We start from the raw sequence: 25095 nt of genomic DNA on the forward strand, positions 1-25095 counted from the left end.
TCGATACATGAAATATATCGGTATTTCGACTTGAGGTTGGTTCAAATTTTACAGAAAGTATAACAAAGTCATTAGAAGGTATAGGTCTCAAAGCACTGTATCAAAGAAGTTTGCTCTGAGAGACTGAGGGTCAAAGAAGTTTTTGGTTGCTGTTTTATACACTTTTTGTGTTTGTTCAACCTGAATTTCCTTGATTTATATATATTTCCCATGATTGAAGTTTAAAGTACTGGAGGTACCTTGTTGGAGAAGATATTTCTTTGCCTTGCAGAACCAGTTGGCTTAAATATTATTTTTTGTGGCTCTGAACTTCTGACAGAAGGAAAATTGGGTATGCCACCTTTCATTTTATAGTAAATTTGCTGCTGTAATTTTCAAGAAGTAGAAAGATTTAGTAAAAATTAGAAACTAAAGCCTCAACATATGGGATGAAAACCTAAAGCTCTTGAGCCAGATGAGCCTCTTTGCTCTGAAGAGAGGGTTCCTAGAACTACAAGAGGCAGAGAACAGCTGCAGGGCAACTTACAGAGAGATTTATGACTTTGGCTATGCAAGGTAAAACTTGTGTTTGGGGCATTCCTCCAGCACTTGGCTTGGTTCAATTGAGGATGGTTATCAGAAGTTAATTTCTAAGATTAAAATGGTTATTGCACTTAAATTAAGTAATTACTTGAGATAGATTTTGTATGTCTAAACTTCGCTTATTGGTACACTGCGAGAATGTTATCATTAATAGAATTTCTCTAAAATTAAATGTTTATTTTAATCAGAGACGTATTAAAGAAGTGTGGATCAAAGGTTCATTTCTAAGATTAAAAAGGCAATTGTGCATAAATCAAATGATCATAGAAGAAAGATTTTGTAAGCGTCAACATTTTTGCACTTTTTTCCAGGAGTGCAAATTACAATTATCTTGAATAAAACTCCCCTTAGATTAAAGTTCCTTTTATAGATTACATGTTTAATTAGATAACCTTCTGTTCGATACATCCTGTGTTTGTTTTTAATCAAACTGATAAGCTGTTCGTGTCCACCATCTAAAATTATACAAAAGAGCCAAAAAAATTACAAAAGTGAGGTTTTGATTCTTCACCCTCCAGGCGCATGATAGCATAGCACTAATCCAAGTTTTTCAATTGTCAACCAAATATCCCAGACGACAAAGTACTCGCCCGTAACTGATGACAAGTGGCTCTCACAGTGAATCACTTTACTAGATTAAAGAACAACCCAATAGACAGAGTAATATGTAAAACGAAAGCAATTTCCATTCTTCTAAAACCCTATTTACTCCAAAAAGAAAAGAACACTCTCAGTCTCTCACTGTCGCTCTCTCAATTTCTTCGAAATGCTGGTAAGCTCATCACCCTCACTTCCAATTTTTGTTTTCTGAAAACAATTTCGATCCTTTGACCTCTCATTTTTCCAATTTTCTCAAATTTTTTTGGTTTTTTTTCTCGAAAATGTTTCCAAGTTTTGTGTTCTGGGTTTTTATTTCCACGAATTTCTTGGTACATTGGTTTAGATTGTTTTTTTGTTAATTTGTTTTGAGAGTATATTTCTGAAACTTCTGTTTCATATTTTTTTCTTTTTCTTTTTCGGTCGTTTGGTTCTTGGGAAAATTGTAGGCGAAATAGTCTCTTCTAGTTTCTCACTCTTTTCTGTTTATGGGTAATTTTCAGGTCTTGATAGCTTGAATCGAGCTCCAAGGGTTTTTCGAGGTAAGACTTGTGTTGATAATAGTGCTATGTTTTGCATGCATGTATATTTGGGGCTTCAAGTTCTTGTGTGGAGAGAGAGAGAGAGAGAGAGAGAGAGAGAGAGAGAGAGAGAGAGAGAGAGAGAGAGAGAGAGAGAGAGAGAGTCCAGTTCTCCATCCTTTTGATCTGATGCTTTTCCAGTAGAAACATGCTATTCCTCCTTACACTTCAAATTGGTTTTTTGTTTATGCTGGGCAGGCTGGGAAATGGGAAATAAATAAAATTGATATATGTCCCACTAGGACACTATTAGTTGAATCTGTTTTCGTTTTGTCTGGATTTCCAAAAAATTGTTGCTTGTGCAGTGTTAAGGATGTTGGAACATCCAATTGTTTTTCAGTGAGACAGTGCAAGCTCTAATACTCTTATGTTGATTGTATTTTAGTTACAAGGTTTCGACGGTGGTAGCCTTTTAATTTTATAATGGACTCACATATCCACTTCTTTAGACTCCTATTGAGCATCTTCTCTGAGAAATTTTGGAATATGTAGTACAGTTTGGCATTGGGCAGCTCATAATCAGAATAAGGGGTGAGCGGACAGTGATGGCGCAAAAACCAAAAGTTCAGGCAGCCCTTAAAGCAATGGCAGAGCTTGGTATTAATGAAAAACAGGTCAAACCAGTGTTGAAGAGACTTTTTAAGTTATTTGACAAAAACTGGGAACTGATCGAAGCAGAGAATTATAGAGTGCTTATAGATGCTATATTTGATGAGGAGGAAAATGAGGTGTACTTTTATATTTTTTTCCTTTTTCCAGGCATTCTTCTTCTCTCTCTCTCTCTCTCTCTCTCTCTCTCTCTATCTATCTCTCTCTCTCTCTCTCTCTCTCTCTCTCTCTCTCTCCCTCCCTCCCCTTTACTTATGCCTGCTTGATTTTGATTTCTTCTGTTAGGTTGTGGAAGAGAAGAAGAATTGCAGGAACTACGATGTATGTAATTTAAATTCCATTGGTTCTGGTGCTCTGATTTCTTGTTTTTTTTTTCTCACACTTTTGGCTATAGTTTCTGACATATCTATGGCCTTTTACTTATCAGGAGGAAGATATGGAGGAAGAACCTCAAGTGCGTCATGAAGCTAGTCGTACCTCAAAAAGGTTACATTCAAGCGGTCATGAGAGTTCATCACAGAAGAAGAAATCCACAAATGCTGATGTCTGTAGACTTGACTCCCTTGCTTGTGTTTATTGCATTCTCACCCGTCTACCTATATCTGTTAACATGCCTTTTGGCCTATTGTCTATAGCTGGAGAGTGATATGGAGGAAGAATTGCCGCTGCCTCATCAGCGGGAACGTCCCCTTAAAAGGTTGCGAAAAAGTCATGAGGGTCAGGTTTCACCATTCCCAAATACCTGCAACCCTATGTTAGGTGATACTTCATCGGTAAGACCAAAAGTTGAGAAAGATGAGCTACTTGGTACTCGTTCTCCCCAGCAGCCACGGGACATTACACGGTCACCTGAGTCAAGGGCAGAATTGCAGCAACCAATTTCACCCCATATTGGTAATAAAAACAAAGGCAAGCAACCTGTTATGTCTAAACCCTTGGCACCTCACGGAGTACGCTTTAAGGAGCTGGTGGTGGCAGAACCAGGCATCATTCTTTTGCCTAAACAGAATATTAACACTCATCAATTACTGAAGCCTAAAGATGAGCCCTTCACTGATGACATGGCACAAGATGAGGTTCCTATTGCAGCCATTCTACCTGGTACATCTTTGTTTGCCTTATACTATACTATCATCGATATCCCAGTGGATGGATAGTTGGAACCAGGAACCTAAAAATCTGCTTTAACTGTGAATGGAATATAACTAAGATCGTCATTTATTAGCATCAAAGGCATAATACTATGGAATAAAATTCTTTTGGATATTATTATTACCTTCAATAATCTTCTCGTAGAATGATTGTTGTTTTGTTCTTCTGCAGATCCCTCAAGTGAAGAAAACCCTATACTCCAAGATGGTGCAACCGTGGAACAGAATGGTCAAGAACATGTGGCATCCCAAGAGAAAGAAAGTACAACAAATGGTATTCAAGCTTCATATAATGAGGGGAATACAAACTCTGAGCTTGCAACCATTGAAGAGGAATCTCCTTCTAACTTAGAAATTGCCTCTTCACCCTTAGGAGAGGTAAAGCTTTCTTTCAGTTGTAATTCAGCTATTGGAAGACCAGATTTTCATATGCCTAATCTAGATGCCGTTATAAAATTGACGGAGGAAAAATGTCTGCACTCATACAAAATTATTGACCCAAACTTTTCTCTAAAGAATCTGTTGGCGCATATGTGTGAGAGCTTTTTGGAATTGGGATCTAATTCCAATAGTGAATCACAGGATGGATCAATTAGTGTAGCGCCAAATCTTGATGCATTGCGAAAAACTACTGCTTGGGATGCTGGTGGTGGAACTAAGGAACTATTATGTATGCAGTCATTTTCTTTAAACGGATCTGTTAGTATTGAACACCCTACTGTGGTTACTGCTCCTCAAGTTCCAAGACTTCCCCTGTCTTTGAATGGTTTTGGTGAATGCAGAGAAGCCTGTGGGAGGACTGCTTCTAATGGTTTTTCTGAGGTTAATAAGGAAGGTGGATTGGAAGACTCTCGTGATCTGGTTGTTGTTCAACAGTCTGATCTGACGACTGATGATTTAAGGGCTTATCATGATATAAATGACATAACTAAAGGAGCAGAAAGAGTCACAATACCATGGGTAAATGAAATGAACAGCGAGTGTCCACTATCCTTCTTCTACATCTCCCGAAGCCTTGTTTTCCAAGACGCTGATGTTAACTTCTGTCTTTCTGGTATTGGGGATGGGGATTGCTGCTCAACTTGCTTAGGTGATTGCTTATCAGTGCCTGTACGTTGTGCTTGTGCATGTCAGACTGGGGGGGAGTTTGCTTACACCCCAGAAGGCCTTGTTAAGGATGATTTCTTGGAAGAGTGTATCTCTATGACTCGCAGTCCTCAACAACATCATCCCTTATATTGTAAAAGCTGCCCACTTGAAAGAGTAAAGAATGATGATTGTTTAGAACCATGCAAAGGCCACTCAAGGAGGAAGTTTATCAAAGAATGCTGGAGCAAATGTGGCTGCGTCATGCAATGTGGCAATCGAGTGGTCCAGAGAGGCTTAAATTGCAAGTTGCAGGTTGGAATTTATGTGAAAATGTTCTTAGTTTGTCATTATTTGACGGAGTGGTGTATTTATTTTCTTGTTGATGTAAATCTTGTGCATAAATTTTAATAGTTATATTGTCTGAAGTTATAATGTAAGCAATAAAGTTTTCTTCTATGGTACTTTTTGTCTGTTCTCACAGCTTCTCTGTTTAATTTGCACTTTGTATTCCAGGTATTTTTTACTTCTGACGGAAAAGGTTGGGGTCTACGAACCTTAGAGGACCTGCCAAAAGGCGCCTTTGTGTGTGAGTATGTTGGAGAAGTGCTAACCAGCAAAGAGTTACAGGAGAGGAACATTCAAAGCGCCAGAAGTGGGAAACGTCCCTATCCAGTGCTCCTGGATGCAAATTGGGGTTTGAAAGCGGATTTGAGGAATGAAGAAGCTCTCTGTTTGGATGCAACAAAATATGGAAATGTTGCTAGGTTTATTAATCACAGGTAAACTTTTGAAGTTCACTTCCTCTAGCCCACAGCCAATTTTTTGTTTGCTTGACAAAGTTAACTTTCGGTTAATCATGTCCTTAATAGTCAATTCATATGATGTGTTAATCTTCTTTTTTACTAAGATATTTATAACTTTGGGATCTATTTTGCATATTTCCGAACGGAAGTTGTAAATTTTGGGGCATTATAAGTTTCTGGTTTCCGCATATGCATGGAATTTTTATACTTAGGATCAGAAATAGTATAGTAGGAAAATATATTAGGATGGTAGGATGTAGTTGCAAATTGTAGTAACCTGACTCTTGCTGAGGATGCCAAAAAGGAAACTTACCAAGTTAAAAGGGAATTAGCAGTAGGCAATGCATGTTGAGAGTTTGTTGGGTTAAAATACAGTTTCATGTTACTCTTTTGTTAACAGAGTAGAAATGAGAGAAGCTGCAATTTATGCACCAGGAGCTTTAGCATTGTATCAGTAGCAAAGCCGTTAGGCTCTTGCTGGAAAGCTTGCACGCCTTAAGAAAGTTTACTGGTCTTGTGCCTGAGTGTCTAGGGAAAGTGGCAACTTGCTTTAAAATAGAGCTTGAACTGTAGAATTTGTTCCCTGAACTTGTTGCCCGTCATAGCTAGGGTTGCTAGCAGAAGGAGCTGATTCATGTCAGATTCATTCTATGACATTCTGTGGTGTGGAGAAACGTCTGACTGTTAAATTGAGTTAGGCTTCAGAATATCTGATATATTGTTTCGTATCTTACTAGATGTTTGGATGCAAACTTGGTTGAAATCCCAGTTGAAGTGGAGACCCCGGATCATTGCTACTATCATGTATGTGAAGTTATGGAGCCTTTGATCCTTCATTTGCATAGTTATAGTTTATCAATTCTGTTGGTGATTGAAGACATATTTATATGTTCTCTTGTGCAGATTGCTTTCTTCACAACAAGAAAAGTGGATGCTTTGGAAGAGCTTAATTGGGTGAGTATATTTTATCTTATTAGATTGTATTGTTGGTGGTATGCATATGGCATAAATTGTTTTGTCCTTTCGGAATTAGTTTTTAATGGAATAAGCATAGCTGCTCCCATATGAGGAGAAATGTTGATATTTTAATATCAGCATTCTGAAAACTTGAATGTATCATAATGGAACTTTTTTTTTTCATGTGGATTGTTAAAATGCTGAAATTCTTATGCATATGAAATTTATTTCTATTTTTAGTCTTGTATTTATTCAGCCAAGTCTTACTACGATCTCTTTTGCCAACATAGAATCCACTGTCCACTAATTCCACTTTAATTAGATGCTTTTTATCTATGAATTTCACCAGACTGGTGAATTCTATAAATTATGTATGATTTTACTATGCTAGATAGGTTATGGCAATATGTACATATAATTCCATATTTACAAGTGATCTTTATTACTATTTTCTAGTTCAATTGAGTCATTTCTGCTTCATCGAACTATGGTAAATTGACGTTTGGTAAACCTGTTTATCTATTTTCTGTGAAAGGCTTCATGCTTATTGAAATAAGACTGCATAAAGAGGACAGGTTGATTGATATTGTTTGGTTAAATATACGTGATGCTTGAGTACCTACTTTGAACCTACAGCCACATGGAAGGATTTGTAGATTATAATTGTATGTGATGTTTGAGGCCTTGACCAGAACAATTTATCTCAATATGGTATGCTAGCGTGCCTTTATCCCGAAGACAACATTTAGCTTCATCCTTTAGAAATGTTCAAGCACAATATGGTACAGCAATTTCCATTTTGGACTGCATTACTTGGTATTATTGTATAATTTCGATGACAGGGTTCTGGATATAGATATTGAATGAGTTAATGTATAACTGACTTTATGGATAATGTGGCTGTTCTTACGCCGTGCGATACGGGATCTGTTTGCAGGATTATGGCATTGACTTTGACGACCATGATCATCCTGTTAAGGTGTTCCAGTGCCGATGTGGTAGTAAATTTTGCAGGAACATGAAACGTTCAAATAGTAAGTGTATTTTCCATTTCTGTCCCCTAAGACGCCAAATTTGCACATCCTTATCTGTGACAATCATTTTTTTAATGCGAACTACATGTTGCTCCTGGTGCTAACATTCATTTTGATGTCTGCATCCAACAGGATCTAGATCTGCATCAATTGCAGCATGAACGTCGGAGGATCAGTTCATGGATAGTGGGTAGTGGCTACCTTCTCTTTTGGTTCAATATCAAGGATAGGTGTAAAACTGGGGATAGATCTTGTTGGATGATTTTGTACAGGGTTTTATACATGTATAGCCAATTTGGTGTCTAATGCTATCGATGATAATTTAAAAGCCAGACACCACAGCTTTCGATGTTGGCAGAGGCTAGACTGCTAAAATTACTCAAAAGTTCTATATATGGTTGCTGCTATGTAAGGCTAGATATTGTGTGTTTTATAAATAGAATATGTAGCCAGAAATGTGTATTCTACTTTTATTATCATATTTGGGTGCACCCAAGTGTACAAATATAAGGAAAAAGGCCTTGAGTGTGAAGGCAGATGAAGAAACTCAATGCCATTGCATATCTGAAGTTCTTAACTGAGCTTGCCGTATCACTCAAGAAATGTAAAGCGCTGCTGCACTTTTTTCTTTTACTGACGGTGAATCCCTGTTGTGAGGTCTGCAGAGGACTTCATGCTCAGACCCAGAGGGCATGACGGGTTGAATGCCTCCTGGGTTGAGCGGAAAAAGGGTCTTGTAGTAGCCCTCCATGATTGAAGTAAAATTGCAAGTTTCAGCAACCTCCGGAATCTGCAAGAACACCCAAGCTGTCTCAGAACTTGGTAAAAGAAAATCACTAACTAGCTTCGGTGAAAAGAAGCCATGGCATTGGCAGTACCTGGTAAATGTCACGCATGTAAGCATGAAGGTTACGATATTCAATCAGCTTCTTCTTGGTGCATTTGAACAGCACGTTGTACACAAGATCAAACCGAATCAAAGTTGTGAACAAACAAACATCTGCAAGCGTCAGATCATCTCCACACAAAAATCTTGAGCTACCCAAATGATCTTCCACCATGTCCAACGCATCAAACAACTCATTCACCGCCGTATCATATGCTTGTTGAGACTGAGCAAACCCGCATCTGCAAAATGGAAAATCCCAATAAATATACAGTTCTTGATTAAAATCACTAATTAATTAATTACTAATTAATTACCTATAAACCCCATTATTGACATTTGGGTAGATTATGCTATTCCAAGTCTCAATCTTTTGCTTCAATGGAGGCGGCGAGAGATCCAAACCCGGATTCCGAGCCAACTCATTGAGTCCCGAGTTGAACAATTGGATTATATCGTAGCTCTCATTGCAGACCACCTCTCTCTTCTTCACATCCCAAAGCATTGGGACCGTGGACCGCCCATCGTACCCTCCTGCTCTCGATTTATAAACCTCTTTCAGGGTTTTAAACCCGTTTGCGTTATCCGGGCCGGGGACGAGGGTATTCGGATCGGGTATAGGCGTGCTGCTGAATTGCCACGAGCCGTCCTGGCCCGGGGCTGCGATTGAGACCGGGACGGCGTCGTTGAGGCCCTTGAGGGCCCGGACTATGAGGGTGCGGTGGGCCCAGGGGCACGGGAGGCCCACGTAGAGGTGGAGGGAGGTTTGGGCTTGGCGGGGGATTTGATTGGGTGTGGCGCGGAATTTGGAGGGGGGTCTTGTGTAGGCGAGGGTGGGGTCGGAGGGGGCGAGCTGGGACATCATGATGCGCCACGTGGAATTCCAGGCTGTGCGTACGGTGGAGATGAGGAGCCCGGGAGGGAGGGAGGGGCCCCACAGGAGCTTGGCGGCGGAGGAGAGGAGGGAAGTTGGGTCAGGCGGTTGGTTGCTGGACATTTTAGTGCTGACGTGGCAGGTGATGGGTTTGGGTCTGGCCCATTTGGCGGTGCTGAGCTTCTTCAGCGGCGGTGGAGTTGGGAAGTTGGGAGGGCTGAGGAGGGAAGTGCACGACATCTCAAAATGCTGGGTTTTTTTCAGTTCAGCTGCTGACTGATGATGAATGTGTCGTCCTGTGTGGTTGGGAATCACCCTTCAGACGACACGTCGTATGAAAATCAATGCTAATGTAATGTCCGTGTCTTCTGTATTGAAACGGCGTCGTAAGCACTGATTTGGCGCCATCTAGGGGTAGCAGAAGCCGTGGCGCCCAATGAAAGGAAAAGCAAAGATATTTAAAATACAAAGCAAAAATTATTGATTTTAGCCTCCCAATGAAAAGAAAAAGGTTGGGGAGGGCGGGAAAACCAGAAAGCCAAAGAGACACCGCCGCTTGAGGGCCTTTCCATTTCACATTTCCTATCGTAAGCTTGGGCAGTGGCTTAGTGAAGAAGACGATGGGCTGGAACCACCCACACATCTCCTTGGAGCAACTCTTAAATCTGATCAAAGGGTTTGTAGATATACTGCTTCTGCTTTCTGGGTATCAATCTTCTGGTCGACTTGCCCAATGGGACTCCAACAACATCAAAAAAGCCTTCCAATGGGGCCTCTTCTTTGAGAAGGTCGGCTTTCACTGCTTTTCCCCAATCATATTTGGTTTGAGTGGAAAGGGTATCTCTGAATTTCATGCCTCTTTCAGTTGGGTTCAGTAAGTTGAGATTTTTCTTTTAGTGTTGTTAGGTCCTTGGAAGTTTTGGCTGCTCAGATGATTATGGGGGATCTATGGAGGAGCTTGATGCAGCTCTATCTGAAATGACATCTGCTGCTTCTCTTCCTAAGGTTATAGTTTTGTAGTTTTTATTGGTTTGACTCCATGAATTAACTAGTTTTTGCTTATGACAAGGTTTAAAGTGTAGCCTGCTTAGCTTAGTTGTATGCTTGTATTTGATAAAGCAGGGGCTTGCACTTCTTTCATCTGCTAATCTTACTACTGCACGGCACTTTGTATTAGACCATCTCATTCATACCTTACCGTTGAGGGATGCACATCTCAGAGCTTTGCTGATGGCAACTGTAGAGATGGATCTTGAAGAGCTATCAGAAACTGAGCATGATTTTCTGAATGCATACTTCAACAAGTTGAAGTTGCAGAATACATCGCTTCACCGAAGCATTGCATCAGCTACAAAGATTGAAAATTGCGCTGGTGATGGTTTCACCAAGTATGTGGTGCAAGAGCTCTTGAAGCGGTGGTCTAAAATTTCTTTAATGTCAGCGGTTGAGGCAGGCTTAGATGTTCTTTCTCATAGTATCAGACATAGCAGTTGGAGCGAGTTTGATGATAATTTGTTAAAAGAACAACTAAAGCGTGAAAATGCTCCAGAGTAAGTGGGAAATGTGTGTGCACAAGCGTATGTGTAATAGAAGAGTAAATAATGTGTGTGAATGAAGTTAAGCGAATTATGTTCTATGTGCAAGCGTTAGTCTGAGGAGTTGTATTAAGGCTGTATGCGTCTGGCTTAAGGAGTGAGTGGCTAGTCTCTTTGTGCTAGAAGATAGTATGTCTCACAATAAACTCCTTTTCTGAGATGCATTTAGCTGAGTCATGAGTGTTTTTGTAGATACTTAGAGGAGTTTACATGAAAAATCAAAATTTTACTGTTGTATGTTTTCAGGATCTCACTACTTTGACCTGAACTGAATATCTTGTGGTTCCTTCTTCAGCATTGTAGAGTGGTTGGTTGGTTCTCTGACATGGAATCACTGGAAATCAAAGAATATCTCCTATTTTCTTGATAAGAGAACTATTCAATTGGTCTCCGGTGCCAGCATGATATTTTCTGCCCCTAAGATTCAGTGGGTACAAATATTTGGACGGCTGAATTTGAATGTTTCAGCAGGAAGCAGTGATGATGGTCTGCGCGAAACAATTGTAAGTCAGTTTTTTTTTTCAGGCACAATTGTAAGTCAGTTCAGTTCAATTAATAAATTGGAATGAATTGTGAATTTTTTTACGTTTGTAATCTGAAGGATTGATTCTCTTCAGCAATAAATATTTTGTATTTCAATGGTTGCGTGGCTAACTACACATCTCTGTACCCTTGCATTCTTTAGGAAATAAATTGTACTGTTGATGAAGAAATTGTGCTCCCCTTTTTCCCTTTCGAAACAGGAGCTCTTATTAGTAGGGTGCATTACAAGCAGATGGACTTCTCTAATCGAATATATGGTGTCAGTTTGTTATGATTGCAAAAATATTTCGGAGCAATATCATGAAGTGTGCAACTTACTTTATGGAAGATCTACAGCTCCTATATCTAAACAGGAAGCAGTGAGTTCAGAGGTTCAAAATTAATGCTGATAAGTAGACATGCATGCTTCTTTGCTTGTTCATGCTTTATGTTTTTGTATTAGTAATCATGGTTGGCTTTTGTGGTGGAACTAGGAAAGTAACATTCTTGAATATTTGAGTGGACTTCTGGGAAGTCAGCTGCATCAGTTGTGGAAAATGTCCCCATCCCTTGTGGCCGTTGCAATTCCATCCCGGTATTCCTATACCATTCTATGCAATGTTTGGACGTCTTTTTTACTTTGATTTGAATCAATCATCTCATTTGCACAGGAACTGACTGAATCATAGGTTTTGAATGATTTTCTTTCCCCCTTTGCTAATTGGTGTTGCAGGTCACCCTTGTTTAGACTTTATTTGAGCGAAATTCAGATTCAGTTTAGAGGAGAGTTTTCAACTATGAGGTTTTGTGTTGTAACCCTAATGATACTGTTTGTCAAGATTTATGATTGTGGCAGCAATTCACATTTATTTTGTTTTGTAGATGCTGTGGCTGTGCTCATGATATGAAGGAGCATAATGACTGTGAGTATTTATATTCAATTAGTTCTGCAGTCAACCTTCCCCGTCCCCCATCTGTTTTAGAAATGAAATAGAGGAAATGCTAGAATTAATATATGAACTTTTTTCCAGGTGAGCTTGCTGAGAGAATTTGGTGCCTTTACATTTTTCATGTTTGTGGCTCCCACCTGTTTGTCTGAAGTTGCGATGGTGCTTGAAAGTATCAGGCCAGTCATCTGTAAGAATGTTTATCCTCCATGCAGCTGAATTAATATTAATAACATTAGTCATTTATGCCATTTTTTTAATATGTTAGGTAAAGCAACTCTATGCAGGGTTAAGTTTTATAGTAATAAATATATAGGATGAAATTTAATAAATAGTTTAGAGTTGGAAGGAAACTATAATGATTTTGGAAACTTGTGACTGAATAGTTGTGTGGGTCATGATTTTGTAAGATATATGGTACAACTCACTAAAGTTAGCTTTATTTATAAAAATGTTTGTTTTATGTTGATCAACTTTTGATATCATTTCAAGATTTTTTTCCTTTACCAAAGGGTGAAAGTGAATTATAAACTGTAAGTTTATGGATCAAACATCAAATTTTTTCCTCCTCCTGGTTCGCTAGGTGGCTACTCTAAATGCAGTGGTGTTTTTCTGTGAAATATTCTCTTAGTCATAGTTATTCTTCAGTTATATTGGTTAGAAGACCTTGATTTGAAAAAGAGAAATCAACACCTTGCTTGATCCATTGAATGGAGACTTGCTTTGGTAGCAAAATCTTTATTAATTCACTTTATATCCATATCAGTATCAAAGATCTACATGACACAATTTCTCATGATCTTTGTGGCCCTTCTATGTGCAGTATAATCAACCATGTGATGAAAAGGCTACATAAAGTTCACAAAAATTTATTAAAAATATGGTTGTTTTATGTTGATGAACTCTTGATATCAATCCAGGGTTTTCTTTTTCCTTTTCCAAAGGGTAAACAAAACTTTTTCCTCTCTCAAGATTGTGTGGTTTTCATGGTTTACTAGGTAGCTATTCTAAAAATGCAGTAGGGTTTGCTATATTTTGCTTAGATACATGCTTTGTTAGCACAGTTTTGATTAATTCCTTTTATAATATAAGTATAAAAAATATGCACAACACAATTTGTCATGATCTTTGTGGGCCTTTTCTGTGTAAAGTGTGATCAACCATGTCATAAATGGGCAAGTTCACAATTTTTTTGATTAATCTGTTTACTACATGGCTCATGTAGGTATGGCCGGTGGGAACTTTTGATGTAAGAGTCGACCTCATCCCACTTATATGCTTCCAGGAAAGTTCACTATCAAGAGCCTTTAATTGAAACAGAAGCCAAATACAACAGATGAGCACAAGCAACTTTTTAGAGACGATCCATTCAAAAAGTTTTGTATTACTTGACTGACATTACATCACTAGAGGCAAGTCGTCAATCTTTTCTCCAAACTGGGACCTATGGGACCTGGGAATTGTTTTAAAGAAAAGTTGAATAGACTATTTGATTATATGTTTATCAACTTCCACCAATGGGATTGTGACATCTCGTTGATGATGCCTGCTAGTGGGAATTGATACTTGAAAGCTTCATCTGCTTGTTTTCTTGCCAACCGTATATTATTCTTGGTGCTTTTTTGCTTCATTTCATATGAGCTCGCTATAAAACAACACACAGACCAAGGTGGATAAGGAGCTTAAAAATGAAAGTTTCTAGCGTCTCTAGCTGTTGGAAAATCCAGTGTTTGAAGTTGGTGAAGGGAATCGCAAGCACCGGATCTGCGGTCACACTTGTTAGCATTGAAAGAAGAGCATCAACTGGTTGTTGCCATGTATCCTATCTTTTGAGGAAGTTGATTTGGAAGTTGAAGTCACAATGGAAACAAGCTGTGGGATGGCGAAAGAGCTACACTCATTACACCTATGATCTTCAAAGCTATTCTCTCAACTTCGACAACGGTTTCGATGACCATCTTTCACCTCATAGTTTCCGGTGATGCTTTGTCCTCTCAAAGGATATATGGACAATTTTTCCTTTGAGATGTATAGATATTTTCCTTTGAGTCATGCAACTTAGATTTACATTCAAAATTGTTGGCTAATAATAATAGCATGACCAAATTTTGTTTCATTTTCAACCTATTTCGTTTCTCTGCAGTGAGACTTATATCATGGCAAGATAATGTAAAGGAAACCAAACCTTGAAATAGTTGGAAAAAAGGGATCTTAACAATTGCTATTTCTTCTGTTTCCTCTTTCTTGTGGAGTGGAGCAAACATTATTCTTCTTTCAATCTTTCTATCTTTGCTTGTAAAAAAGATAGGTAAATTCACAAAGATGGTTTTGGGGTCCACAATTCATTGCATGTTTCTTTTGCATTCCAACCAAGATTGCAACCATGAACAAACTTGACCTAATTTTTTTGTTTCCTTCTCTTTTTAAAATGCCAGAGAATTCAAACTTCACATTCACAACACCCAGTTGATCTTTTTTGACTATCGACATGACAAACATACACGAATTCCCTAAAACTAGAATGACCATTATCAATCAAACACCTACATTTTGTTTTGCTCAACTTCTATCTACCAAAACTTCTTGCTTTGCCATCCGTTTGTTATGCCTAATTTTGCAACTCAAATTTAAAATAGGACAAATAGGCTAGCCCTTGGATGCTTTTTCTTTTTGGTCCATTGGATGCTTTCTCCTCTTTTATGTTTATATTACTTCACTTTGGAGATTCATGAACTATGAGTCTCCTTGCAAAGCCCACAAGACATTTAATCAGACGGCTAAGATTCATTGATCAAACCAGAACTATGCATGACCATGTTAATTAAGCATCCATTTGATGCGTTTTTAAAGTGATGATGCTCAAAGAGCACAACTCACTAGGGAACAATTTTCATGAGTTGTAAAGCATAAATATTAGAAATCAACTTACTACACTAACTTTTGGACACTAATTGACGTGACAATGTTTTATTTGTTGGAAATAAAATTTTTTTCGAGTGAGTTCGGAAAGGAAACAAATGAAACGTTGGATCATAATTGGTGTTCAAAAGTTGCGTCTCCAACATTACTCTAAATTTTCCTTTTGTCCAGTTGTCCATTACACATTCATTAATCAACAATCAATTTACTAGCTATCAAACTTAATTGATTACACACCATGTGATCTCCAGTAAAAGGCAATGACAATTCATGCCCCACAGCCCATGCCACCCTCAATTATGTCTTCTCTTTACCCCCAATCTAGACTCAACTCTCCCATAATTTTCTCCATCTCCGTTTCTTTTTTGTCATCACATTTGCAATGGGAAAACTCACAGGATTTCTAATTTTTTCAGGCCTCTTCACAGGCCTAGTGGTTGCAGCAGATTGGAACATTTTGAAAAACCAGAAAAACAAGAACAATGGGGTAGGAGATGGCTTGAAGAAGTACTGTGAGAGTTGGAGGATCAATGTGGAAGTGAACAACATTAGAGGTTTTGATGTGGTGCCCCAAGAATGTGTCCAGTACATTCAGAAATACATGACATCCTCTCAGTACAAGGCTGATTCAGAGAAGGCCTTGGAGGAGGTCACTTTCTACTTGAGCAGCTGCTGCACATTGGAAGGTGATGGCAAAGATGCATGGATTTTTGATGTTGATGATACACTTCTCTCCACCATTCCTTACTTCAAGACACATGGTTTTGGGTAAGTGAGTTTTACTGTGTTTTTCTTGGGGTAAAATTTTAGTTACCTGAGTAAAATGTATTTTTGCATTTGGAAATCTCAAACTAGGGGAGAGAAGATCAATGCAACTTCTATGGAGGCACGGATGAGAGAGAGTAAGGCACCAGCTCTTGGGCACACACTGAAGCTCTTCCATGAGATCAAAAACAGAGGACTTAAAATATTTTTAATCTCTTCAAGAAGGGAAAACCTTAGATCCTCAAGTGTGGACAATCTCATTAAGGTTGGATACCATGGATGGACTGGTCTTATATTAAGGTATAATGAACTATCACCAGGGCTTTCAAATCCATCTTTTTGTTGATTATTTCTGTATAATTAAGCTTGCCTGAAATTGAAAACTTTAACAGGAGTTGTTTTGAATACAGGGGTCTTGAAGATGAGTTCATGGAAGTGCAAAAATACAAGTCGAAGGCAAGGCACAGATTGGTTGATGAAGGCTACCTCATCTGGGGCATCATTGGAGATCAATGGAGCAGCTTTGAGGGCCTTCCAATTGCAAAAAGGACATTCAAATTACCCAATTCCATGTACTACAATTAGCATGAAATTTCAGTCCATAAATTATAAATTATAAAGCACAATATTGCTGTTCCTCTTTGCATCTTTGTGCACTTATTTGACTAGCCAAAACAAAAGCACTTTTGTCCTTTCTCAGTTCAATGTTAGTGGTGTTGGTGGGTATGAACTGTATGCTCTGCTGCGTTGTATTGCAAAGTAGTGGGTTTTGAGTGCTTCTGCATTTGAAGTTCCTGCATGTTCAAAGGAAAGTACCTCAAAAGTCCAGGAGACAACTTGATGTTTTTTTCCCCTTTTAAATCCATTGAATTATTGAAATGGCATCATTAGATGTTGATTTCTTTTGGAACTTTGTCTCCCTTTACCTCTCCATCTCTTAACCCAAAACAAATGAAGCTTTCTTCTGGGCTAATTATAGCATATGGCATTACTTGTTGAAATTGGACTCAAAATGGCTCAATTCAGGTACACGTTGTTATTTTATACATGCTAAAATATAAAACTATGAGAGAATATTTGTTTGTGGGAATTTTCTGTGTATTCTTCTCCTTGTAGGAGGTTATATTTATAATACAACGAAACCTGAATGGGCAAGTAAATAATAAATTCCTAAATCTATTTGCAGTAGGAAATCAGGAATTAAAGTAAATCAATTACAATTATAATAGGAATTCTTGGTGTGTAAGGAAAGTAAGTCAATATTCACAAGTCACGCCAACACTCCCCCTCACGTTGGTGCATAGATGTCGTCAATGCCCAACTGATCCAGTGAATTGTGGAATGCTTTACTGAAAATCGCATTTGTCAAAATATCCGCCAATTGATCCTCGGATTTCACAAAATGCGCAATCTGGTCCATGTGTCGGGGTCGTTAGTCGAGAAGTCATAATCTGTGCAGCGGAAGATGCATAGGATACAGTTGAGTAGGAATTGGGATCGGAATATGAGCCTGAGTCGAGGCCGGAGTCAGAGTTGAAATCGGGATCAGGGTCTGAATCAGAGCCAAATTCGGGGTTGGGGTCATCATCGGAGTGGGGGTCGATGTCGTCTTCGGAGTCGGAGTCGGGGTCGGGGTCGAGGTCGTCTAAAGAGGATCCTGATTCTGGATCGGGTTCGGAGTAAAAGTCTGCATCTGTAGGAGCGGAGCCATCTGGGCACTCAACTCAACGATGGTTGGTGGAGAATGAGAGAATGAGTCGGTGGTGCTACCTCTATGAGGGTTGAAAAAATCATCAACCCCCATAACACTAAATAAAATAATCTCTATTATAATAGGACAAAATATAATTGGTAAGTAACCAAAATTCTAATGAAATAAGGACTCGCCAACACTCCCCCTCAAGTTGGGCAAAGATATTTCGCAGGCTCAACTTGACAAGCGAGTCACAGAACACCATACTTGAGAAGTAACAATTGTAGAGAAGATCTTTTAGTCAACCACGAGTGAAACAAGTGACAAACTAAAACAAAGTTCACAGCGGAAACACAAGAGCAAACCCTAAAAAATAGGGCACATAGCAAAATATAGAAACCCTGTGAGCACGGGTGTAGATAAGGCAGAACACAGAAACCCTGTGAGCACGACAATAGGTAAGGCAGAACACCGAAACCCCATGAGCACGGCAGTAGAGACAATGGCAACAATAAATTCTTCCATATAAACTTTAGCTAATTCACTCATACACAACTTCTCTTCAATCCTCCTCTCCCCTTGAAGAGAAGGGGTCGTCGGAGTCAAGAAATAAGCAACATCTTCATGGAAATATGTCAAGGTAATTGGGATAGGTCAATAAACATATCCCTTTCACTCCCCCTCCCCCCCCCCCCCCTTAAGGGGGGAGAAGAGCACTTAAATTTCAAGAAGAACACAAGCACAGGTCCCTAGATCGAACCAGGCTCTGATACCATGCTAAAATATTAAAACTATGAGAGAATATTTGTTTGTGGGAATTTTCTGTGTATTCTTCTCCTTGTAGGAGGTTATATTTATAATACAACGAAACCTGAATGGGCAAGTAAATAATAAATTCCTAAATCTATTTGCAGTAGGAAATCAGGAATTAAAGTAAATCAATTACAATTATAATAGGAATTCTTGGTGTGTAAGGAAAGTAAGTCAATATTCACAAGTCACGCCAACAATACACAGTTCTACTTCTTCAAGCGTTTTCAATTATGTAGATAGAAAAAAACAACCACAAAAAAACATTTTAATTTTACTATTAGTAACTTGGTCAAATCTATAAAAATTAAACTTACTACGTTATCTTAATAAGAAATATGAATGATCTATGCCGCGTAATTGTTATTAAAGTCTGAGTATAGGTAAAAATAATTGCTCATCATTTACAACCTTTTTATGCTCAGAATCTTACCTAAACAGCTGGAAGCAAGCTTAAGAAGGTCATTAACATCGCAAATCTGCATAATAAATACCAAATCCCATGTGTGTTAGGCCATGAAAACGGAATCCCATTTTGAGTATTGAATTTTCCTAGGGCATTTTTCACTCTTAGAGTGTTGACTCAGTTTGTCCAAACATTCTAATTAGGGAGACTTTGGAAAAGCCCAAAGGAGAGAGAAAAATTTTAAAAGAAGCCAAAATGGACAAAATTACCCTTATTTATTTTTTGATTTCCTAAGGAATCCTTTACATTTGCATGTCTTTTGTTTGAAAGTTGAGAGGTTTTTCTGTCTTTTTTGAAAAAGCTTTGGCTTTTTTCAAAAGTGAAAATTTTTTTATGGGTAAAACCTAAATTTACTTTCTAATTATCCATCTGGGTTCCTTACACGTGTCCACTCAACATCCCATATGGACCAAGTTTGGGTCCGAGAAGCAAAGACCCAAGACAAGCCCACAAAAACAGAAAACACAGAGAAAAAAGAAAAAGAAAAACGAAGGACGTTAAATGTCTTGTCTTAGGCCACGTTGGGCTTTTGGGCAACTCCAAAGAACAATTTCAGTTGTCACGCTTGCCCCACGTGCACCTTACCAGATATTTACCTTGCCTACCAATCACAGTCCGCCACCACTGTGGGCCCCACGCATATGCTTACGAGAAATCGTTTAAACGAACTGCCGAGGCGCGTGGAGACATCCACTGTTCGTTAAAAATGCAGAGAGAGCGAGCCCCAAACGAGGCCCAAAGCCGAAGGGGACACAAAAACAAAGCGCACTCGTGTGACTCGTCACCGTTCGCATCCTTTCCTTTCGCTCCTGGGCACGCCGGTGACGGAATTTAAAAACACCCGCCTGTTATTTTAGACGTATCTCCCTCCTCCTGCGCCAAATTCTGGGTTTTGATTCGATTCTGCGTGTTTCGGGCTCCAATTTTCCTACTTGGGCGCTCTATCAGTTTTAGGTACGAGCTCGATATACCCTTCTGATAAAGTTTTTCAATTTTTTGGTTTTTCGGTTGGAATTTCAGGCTTTATTGCTTGTTGTGGAATGCCCATTTGGAGTTTTGATTGAATTTTGCTTTTTTTCCAAATTGGTATTGTTGGGTTTCGATTGAAGTGGTATTTTTTTGTTTGTATTGGTTCTTTTTTTTGGTGGATATTTTGTTTTCTTTTTATTCTTCAATTTTGGTGGACATGCTTCGTTTGGATATAGCAATTGTTTTGCATGGACCGTGGGGTGCAATGCTTTTTTCTTTGTAGCTGCTTTTTTTTTTTTTTACTTAGATGGATTGCATGTCTTGATGAAATTTGAATTGTTGGAGCTGGTTATCACTTGAATTGTGATCGTGTTGTTGGGGTTCAGTGGAGGAGGCTGTTTTATAGAATATGGCTTATAGCTGAAGTAGGGTTTTAAGAGAGAGTGAAAGCTAGTGTGAACTTATATTCGGTAACTTAAGTATTTTTGTAGATATTTTTGTTTTCTGGCATTTTTTTTCCTGTTTTGTTTGATTGACATAAGTTGGATTACTCTGTAGGGTGTTTCAAAGTCAGACAAATAATTGCTTTTGTGCTGATGAATGTGAACTTTTGATTGTGTTATGTAGCGTTGCAACTACATGATCAACTGCCTCATAAAAAAAGTTAATACCGAAAGCTTTTTATTTTATACGTTCTGCTTTCTTTTTTGGATAAGTTTCCTTCGGATAATAGGGCTCTTCCACTCATAGTTTTAAAGGGTTCATTTAATCACGGCTTGCAGTGGCATGTTCTGATGACACTGTGATGCAATTGTAAACTCATTCTTGTGGGTTTTTTTCTGAAAACATTTTCAGGGTTCTGGGAGAGTTTTTATCATTTTCATGCCAAAAAATGCTTTCATTTTATGATGGTTGGTTTTAATGGTGTCTTGCACTAATGGATTTATCCTTCTGTTCACAGGTGAAAATTGATGACCCCTTTCTGTGATTTTGGTATCAATAACAAGAAAAAGGTGTGCTTTCAGTAGGTTTTAAGTTGGTAATTATCATCACTATCACAAGCTAAGCTAATATTTAATGACTAAATTACTGATGCTCCTTTTCTGGTTTTAGGGCTATTGATGGAGGCACGCCCTGCTTTGTCCATTCAGAGATCAGCTGCAAAACAGTTTACTCACCTGGGGGTCTCTGCAGCAATGTCTTCATCTTTACCAGTCCTTCCAACCTCTATGGAAGAGACATATCCCAAGTTGCCTGACTCCCAACAGGTGTCCATGGAAAGAGAACTTATGACAAGGCCTGTTGTGCATGCAGGTCACTTAACCTCCAACAGTGGAGTAGTTGGTCACATATTTTCATCATCATCAGGATTCTCAACAGATCTTCACTACTCAGCTCTTTCACCTCATGAAAAACAGCCAAAAAACAATCCTTTCATTTCTCAGTCATCGAGTTCTGGGTGTTTGCCATTACCCCATTCTTCTCATTCAGGGTTTCTTCAATCTACATCGTCTTGTCCTTATTCCAAAGGAAACAGTGGTTCCTGGTGTACAGATTCACTGCCAGGTTTCCTTGATTTTCCTGTAAATAACCATATCGAGAATAGTCAAGTAGAGAGCAGTAGTTGTAGCGGGATTTTGCCTGCTGAAGAATTTGTTAAGCGAAATGATTGGCAGGAATGGGCAGACCAGCTAATTACTGATGATGATGCTTTGACTTCTAACTGGAATGAGCTTCTTGTTGACAACAATGTTACAGATCTGGAACCAAAGGTTGAGATCTTCTCGTATAGTTGGTGCTTGATATAGATTTTCAAGTTTATTGAATAATATCTGTCATTGTTATGAAAAAAGAAAAACCATTTGGGTTGTGATTATGTTGTTTCAGATAAAATATCAGGTTCCCAAACCATCTTCGAATTTTTCAGCTCAGCAGCCCCAAGTTCATCAGCAACAACCTGCTCCATCTGGGGAAATCATTCCTGCTCCTTCTAGAGAACTCATTCCAGCTCCATCTAGGGAAATCATTTCTGTTACTGCTCCTTCCTCAGCTAATAGTGCCCCCGCCAAGGCGCGCATGCGTTGGACACCAGAACTCCATGAAGCCTTTGTGGAGGCTGTGAACCAACTTGGCGGTAGTGAAAGTGTGTAACTCTTCGGGCTTTACTGAATTCTTAGCGTATGATACAAACTTCTACCTCAATTAAGTTTTTATTTCTCGCAGGAGCAACTCCTAAGGGTGTGCTAAAGCTCATGAAAGTTGAAAGCTTGACTATCTATCATGTGAAAAGTCATTTGCAGGTACGCGTATTTCTTTCACCAATAGATAGTTTCACATAGAAACTGTTTGTGTGTATGTGTGCTTGTGAGAACTTTCTTTTTACTGGAGTTCATTTTGAATTGCAGAAATACAGGACTGCTAGGTACAGACCAGAGTCATCTGAAGGTATATAGCATGTGCCTCCATGTTTATACATGTGTACATTTGTATGTATATTATCCAGATGTGTGTATGTATGCATAATTGCATATATCTATTTAGTGTATATGTTGATTGTATTTATTATGTAGGCATGATTTTGCTCTCATTCTGATTCTTCTTTTAATATTTTATCCCACTGCATCGGCCTCTTTTCGATTGCATTTTCCTTGTTTCCCTAAAGTGATATACAAGGGGGAATGGAGGGGTGTTTTAAGTATGCATTCCCCTTGTTTTAGTTTTTCTGGGGTAAAAATTGAATCTCTGAAGTGCATATGTTTTTGGATAAGGAATCTCTTATTCTTATTGTGATGTGAATCTGCTATGTTGCTGAAGCTTTTGTATGATGTTTTTGGCAACGGAGGATAAAACACGACATAATTAAGCACCAAATTTGTGACAAATGAAAGTCGGATTCAAAATCTTTTTTTCTCTTTGAAAACTATATTTCTTGTTCATTACTTAATTTTCTGTGCTTTGGTGCTGGAGATTGTGTGGTCTAGAGAAAAATTATGATCTTTAGCAGTGTTACCCTTTGTGTATTTTTGTTTTTGATTCCATCAAATGAGAAATTCTTCTGACTTATTTTGTTATCCTTTATAATGCCCCTCTTCCCAGAAATTGATTTGCAGTATTTCAGTTTTTTACTATTTGTAAAATTTTCCAAATCGTCTGATTAATTTTTCCCGTATCATTTCTGAGCAGGCTGTATTTTGGTGAATACTTGAATTTTCTTATTATTCTTTGATGTTTTCAGATTATTTATCTCTGTTTTTTTATTAGTCTATTCACCAATACCGTACAGGATGCTGAAATTATTATCCTTGAGGTATATTTGTGCAGAAATGCTTGTTTATCTCCTTGAGTTTGCATGCCTATGCTGACCGCATTTACTATTTATACCTTACATATAAGGATTTCTTAATTAGTTAATGTAATGTGCTGTTAAACAATCTTCTATGCAGGGTCCTCGGAGAAGAAATTAACTCCCATTGAAGAAATGACTTCTCTTGACTTGAAAACGTAAGTCAATTACTGATTAATTCGTGATAACTTGGGAAGTCAGCCTCGGGAAGAAAAAACATAATGGAAAAATGACCTGGAAAGAGGCTTTATAAGCAGAATAGGAGGATATGAGCTACCTCAATTGCTTAACTTTAGCACCTGGAAGATATTTTTAATCATTATTCTTTTATAGGACCAAGGGTTTGATAGGACCAAGATACTGTTAACTTTAGCACCTGTCAGATACTGCGAACTGTTAAATTTAGCACCTGGAATGTACTGCTAACTGTTCACTATTTAAATGTGATAATCCTAGAGTGGGGTCTAAGTGGGGGAAAAGGGTCAAATGATTCAACCTTCTACCAATAGATTTGTGTACTCTTATCTCATTGTTGGTTGCATTATCATGTTAAATTTTTCAGAAACTCTCTGCTCATTTGATTTGGGTAACAGGGGTATCGAGATCACTGAAGCTCTGCGGCTGCAGATGGAAGTTCAAAAACGGCTGCATGAACAGCTTGAGGTATGAATTTGTTTTGAGTTATAACTTGACTTGTCTCTGCTGCCAAAGCTTGAGAAACATTTATAGCACTGTTGTACTGTTTAGGCTTTGGTCAAACTTTGAACCTCAAATTCGTATGTTCCTTGATTGTTGCGTACATGCCCCGGTTCTATTTGTTTATTACTTTTTTCTTTTGTTGTGTGTTTCTCAATTGGTTATTTTGCTATGCACTATTTGTAACTTTCCGTTCTCTGCAGATTCAAAGAAATCTACAATTACGGATAGAAGAACAAGGCAAGTATCTTCAAATGATGTTTGAGAAGCAATGCAAGACGGGTATCGACACGCTGAAGGCTTCATCATCGAATTTGGACGACCCCGCTGACCCTTTAGATGCAATGCAAGCTTGTCCTGACAAAAGTGAACTGGAGCCCTCCAAGGTGGACCTTGGTAAGACTGAAACTGATCCAGTTAAAGCCAACACCAAATCTGAAGAAGGCTCACTGGAGCTGTCAGGGAAGCAGAAGGTGCCTGAAACAGAAGCTCCTGAGGATCCTGAGCTAGATGTTTCTGTGTCCAGCTCCCAACCTCCAAAGCGTGCCAAAATAAAAGAATAAGGTTGTCATCTGTTATATCAGTATTAGACTGACCAATCGTTCCTGATTTATAGAAGGTCCCCATTTTAAGATGGGCTCCGGTGCCTATGGAAAGAGCTTTTTTTTGACTTAATATTCATCGTATTCTCGTGGGCATGAATAATGCGTATGTGATTTTTTCTGCCTAGTTGATAGTTTTAAGCTAATTAGTCAAGTTTTGATCTTAACATTCTTGAACCTCGTCTCTGTTCTCAACTTTGATGCTGTTAACAATAATAATGTTCATTGGAATCACGAAATTGGATCCATCATTCATCCTCGGGACTGCAATCATGGAAATGTTGGAAGACCCTAACATGGCCTACCCCTGCTCAACCTTTTCTACAAAAGGAAACACTATTGTGTGTGATGATGATATTACGAATCTAATTAAATAATAATCTATGTAATCTGCAATACTAAGTTGTCATGTCACGTGGTATTACTGTCATAAACATTTCTCCGGGTAGTGTAGTGCGGCTCTTAAACAGAAAATAGAAAATGACTAATATGAACAAGGAATTTTAGTTTAAGGAATAATTTGTAATTTTAGTAAGGAACTCTATTGAGTTTGTAATTAGATTTATGTTCTATATCGTTGATGAAAGAGAATTTTCTGAGGTGGG

The 25095-nt window shown here is 38.5% G+C and overlaps 5 protein-coding genes across 11 annotated transcripts; 4 read left to right on the forward strand and 1 right to left on the reverse strand.

Moving 5' to 3' along the window:
- Positions 1187-7857, forward strand: LOC18768096 (probable inactive histone-lysine N-methyltransferase SUVR2). Of its 3 annotated transcripts, XM_020570276.1 has the most exons (13): positions 1189-1354; positions 1683-1721; positions 2258-2488; positions 2655-2690; positions 2797-2913; positions 3005-3470; positions 3693-3898; positions 4103-4921; positions 5123-5388; positions 6150-6216; positions 6316-6366; positions 7307-7403; positions 7536-7857. In XM_020570276.1, the coding sequence occupies exons 3-13, from the start codon at positions 2306-2308 to the stop codon at positions 7562-7564; spliced, it is 2337 nt and encodes a 778-aa protein (XP_020425865.1). In that variant the 5' UTR covers positions 1189-1354; positions 1683-1721; positions 2258-2305; the 3' UTR covers positions 7565-7857. The 3 variants fall into 3 exon arrangements, with proteins under 3 accessions (XP_020425864.1, XP_020425863.1, XP_020425865.1); XM_020570275.1 differs by having other exon boundaries at positions 1187-1354; positions 2253-2488; positions 3693-4921; XM_020570274.1 differs by having other exon boundaries at positions 1188-1354; positions 3693-4921.
- LOC18767599 (glutathionyl-hydroquinone reductase YqjG) lies at positions 7825-9479 on the reverse strand. Its single transcript, XM_007199818.2, has 3 exons — positions 8607-9479; positions 8282-8531; positions 7825-8193 (listed from the first exon to the last, which is right to left on the reverse strand). The coding sequence occupies exons 1-3, from the start codon at positions 9401-9403 to the stop codon at positions 7999-8001; spliced, it is 1242 nt and encodes a 413-aa protein (XP_007199880.1). The 5' UTR covers positions 9404-9479; the 3' UTR covers positions 7825-7998.
- Positions 9629-14464, forward strand: LOC18766556. 3 transcript variants are annotated; one of them, XM_020570283.1, is made up of 10 exons: positions 9629-9951; positions 10070-10168; positions 10286-10713; positions 11054-11261; positions 11502-11672; positions 11775-11875; positions 12014-12082; positions 12163-12203; positions 12312-12417; positions 13453-14462. In XM_020570283.1, the coding sequence occupies exons 1-9, from the start codon at positions 9784-9786 to the stop codon at positions 12377-12379; spliced, it is 1353 nt and encodes a 450-aa protein (XP_020425872.1). In that variant the 5' UTR covers positions 9629-9783; the 3' UTR covers positions 12380-12417; positions 13453-14462. The 3 variants fall into 3 exon arrangements, with proteins under 3 accessions (XP_020425872.1, XP_020425873.1, XP_020425874.1); XM_020570284.1 differs by having other exon boundaries at positions 11502-11660; XM_020570285.1 differs by having other exon boundaries at positions 9877-9951; positions 10061-10168; positions 13453-14464.
- Positions 15384-16821, forward strand: LOC18766358 (acid phosphatase 1). Its single transcript, XM_007201315.2, has 3 exons — positions 15384-15914; positions 16002-16211; positions 16322-16821. The coding sequence occupies exons 1-3, from the start codon at positions 15529-15531 to the stop codon at positions 16494-16496; spliced, it is 771 nt and encodes a 256-aa protein (XP_007201377.1). The 5' UTR covers positions 15384-15528; the 3' UTR covers positions 16497-16821.
- Positions 19567-24738, forward strand: LOC18767378 (protein PHOSPHATE STARVATION RESPONSE 1). Of its 3 annotated transcripts, none has more exons than XM_020570282.1 (9): positions 19567-19834; positions 20811-20862; positions 20963-21621; positions 21749-21992; positions 22073-22149; positions 22255-22294; positions 23293-23350; positions 23786-23855; positions 24092-24738. In XM_020570282.1, exons 3-9 carry the CDS (start codon positions 20971-20973, stop codon positions 24449-24451), a joined length of 1500 nt encoding a protein of 499 aa, XP_020425871.1. In that variant the 5' UTR covers positions 19567-19834; positions 20811-20862; positions 20963-20970; the 3' UTR covers positions 24452-24738. The 3 variants fall into 3 exon arrangements, with proteins under 3 accessions (XP_020425871.1, XP_020425869.1, XP_020425868.1); XM_020570280.1 differs by having other exon boundaries at positions 19568-19834; positions 20811-20888; positions 21737-21992; XM_020570279.1 differs by having other exon boundaries at positions 19568-19834; positions 21737-21992.

The sequence above is a fragment of the Prunus persica genome, chromosome G8 (genome assembly GCF_000346465.2).
Source record: "Prunus persica cultivar Lovell chromosome G8, Prunus_persica_NCBIv2, whole genome shotgun sequence".
Lineage (NCBI taxonomy): Eukaryota > Viridiplantae > Streptophyta > Magnoliopsida > Rosales > Rosaceae > Prunus > Prunus persica.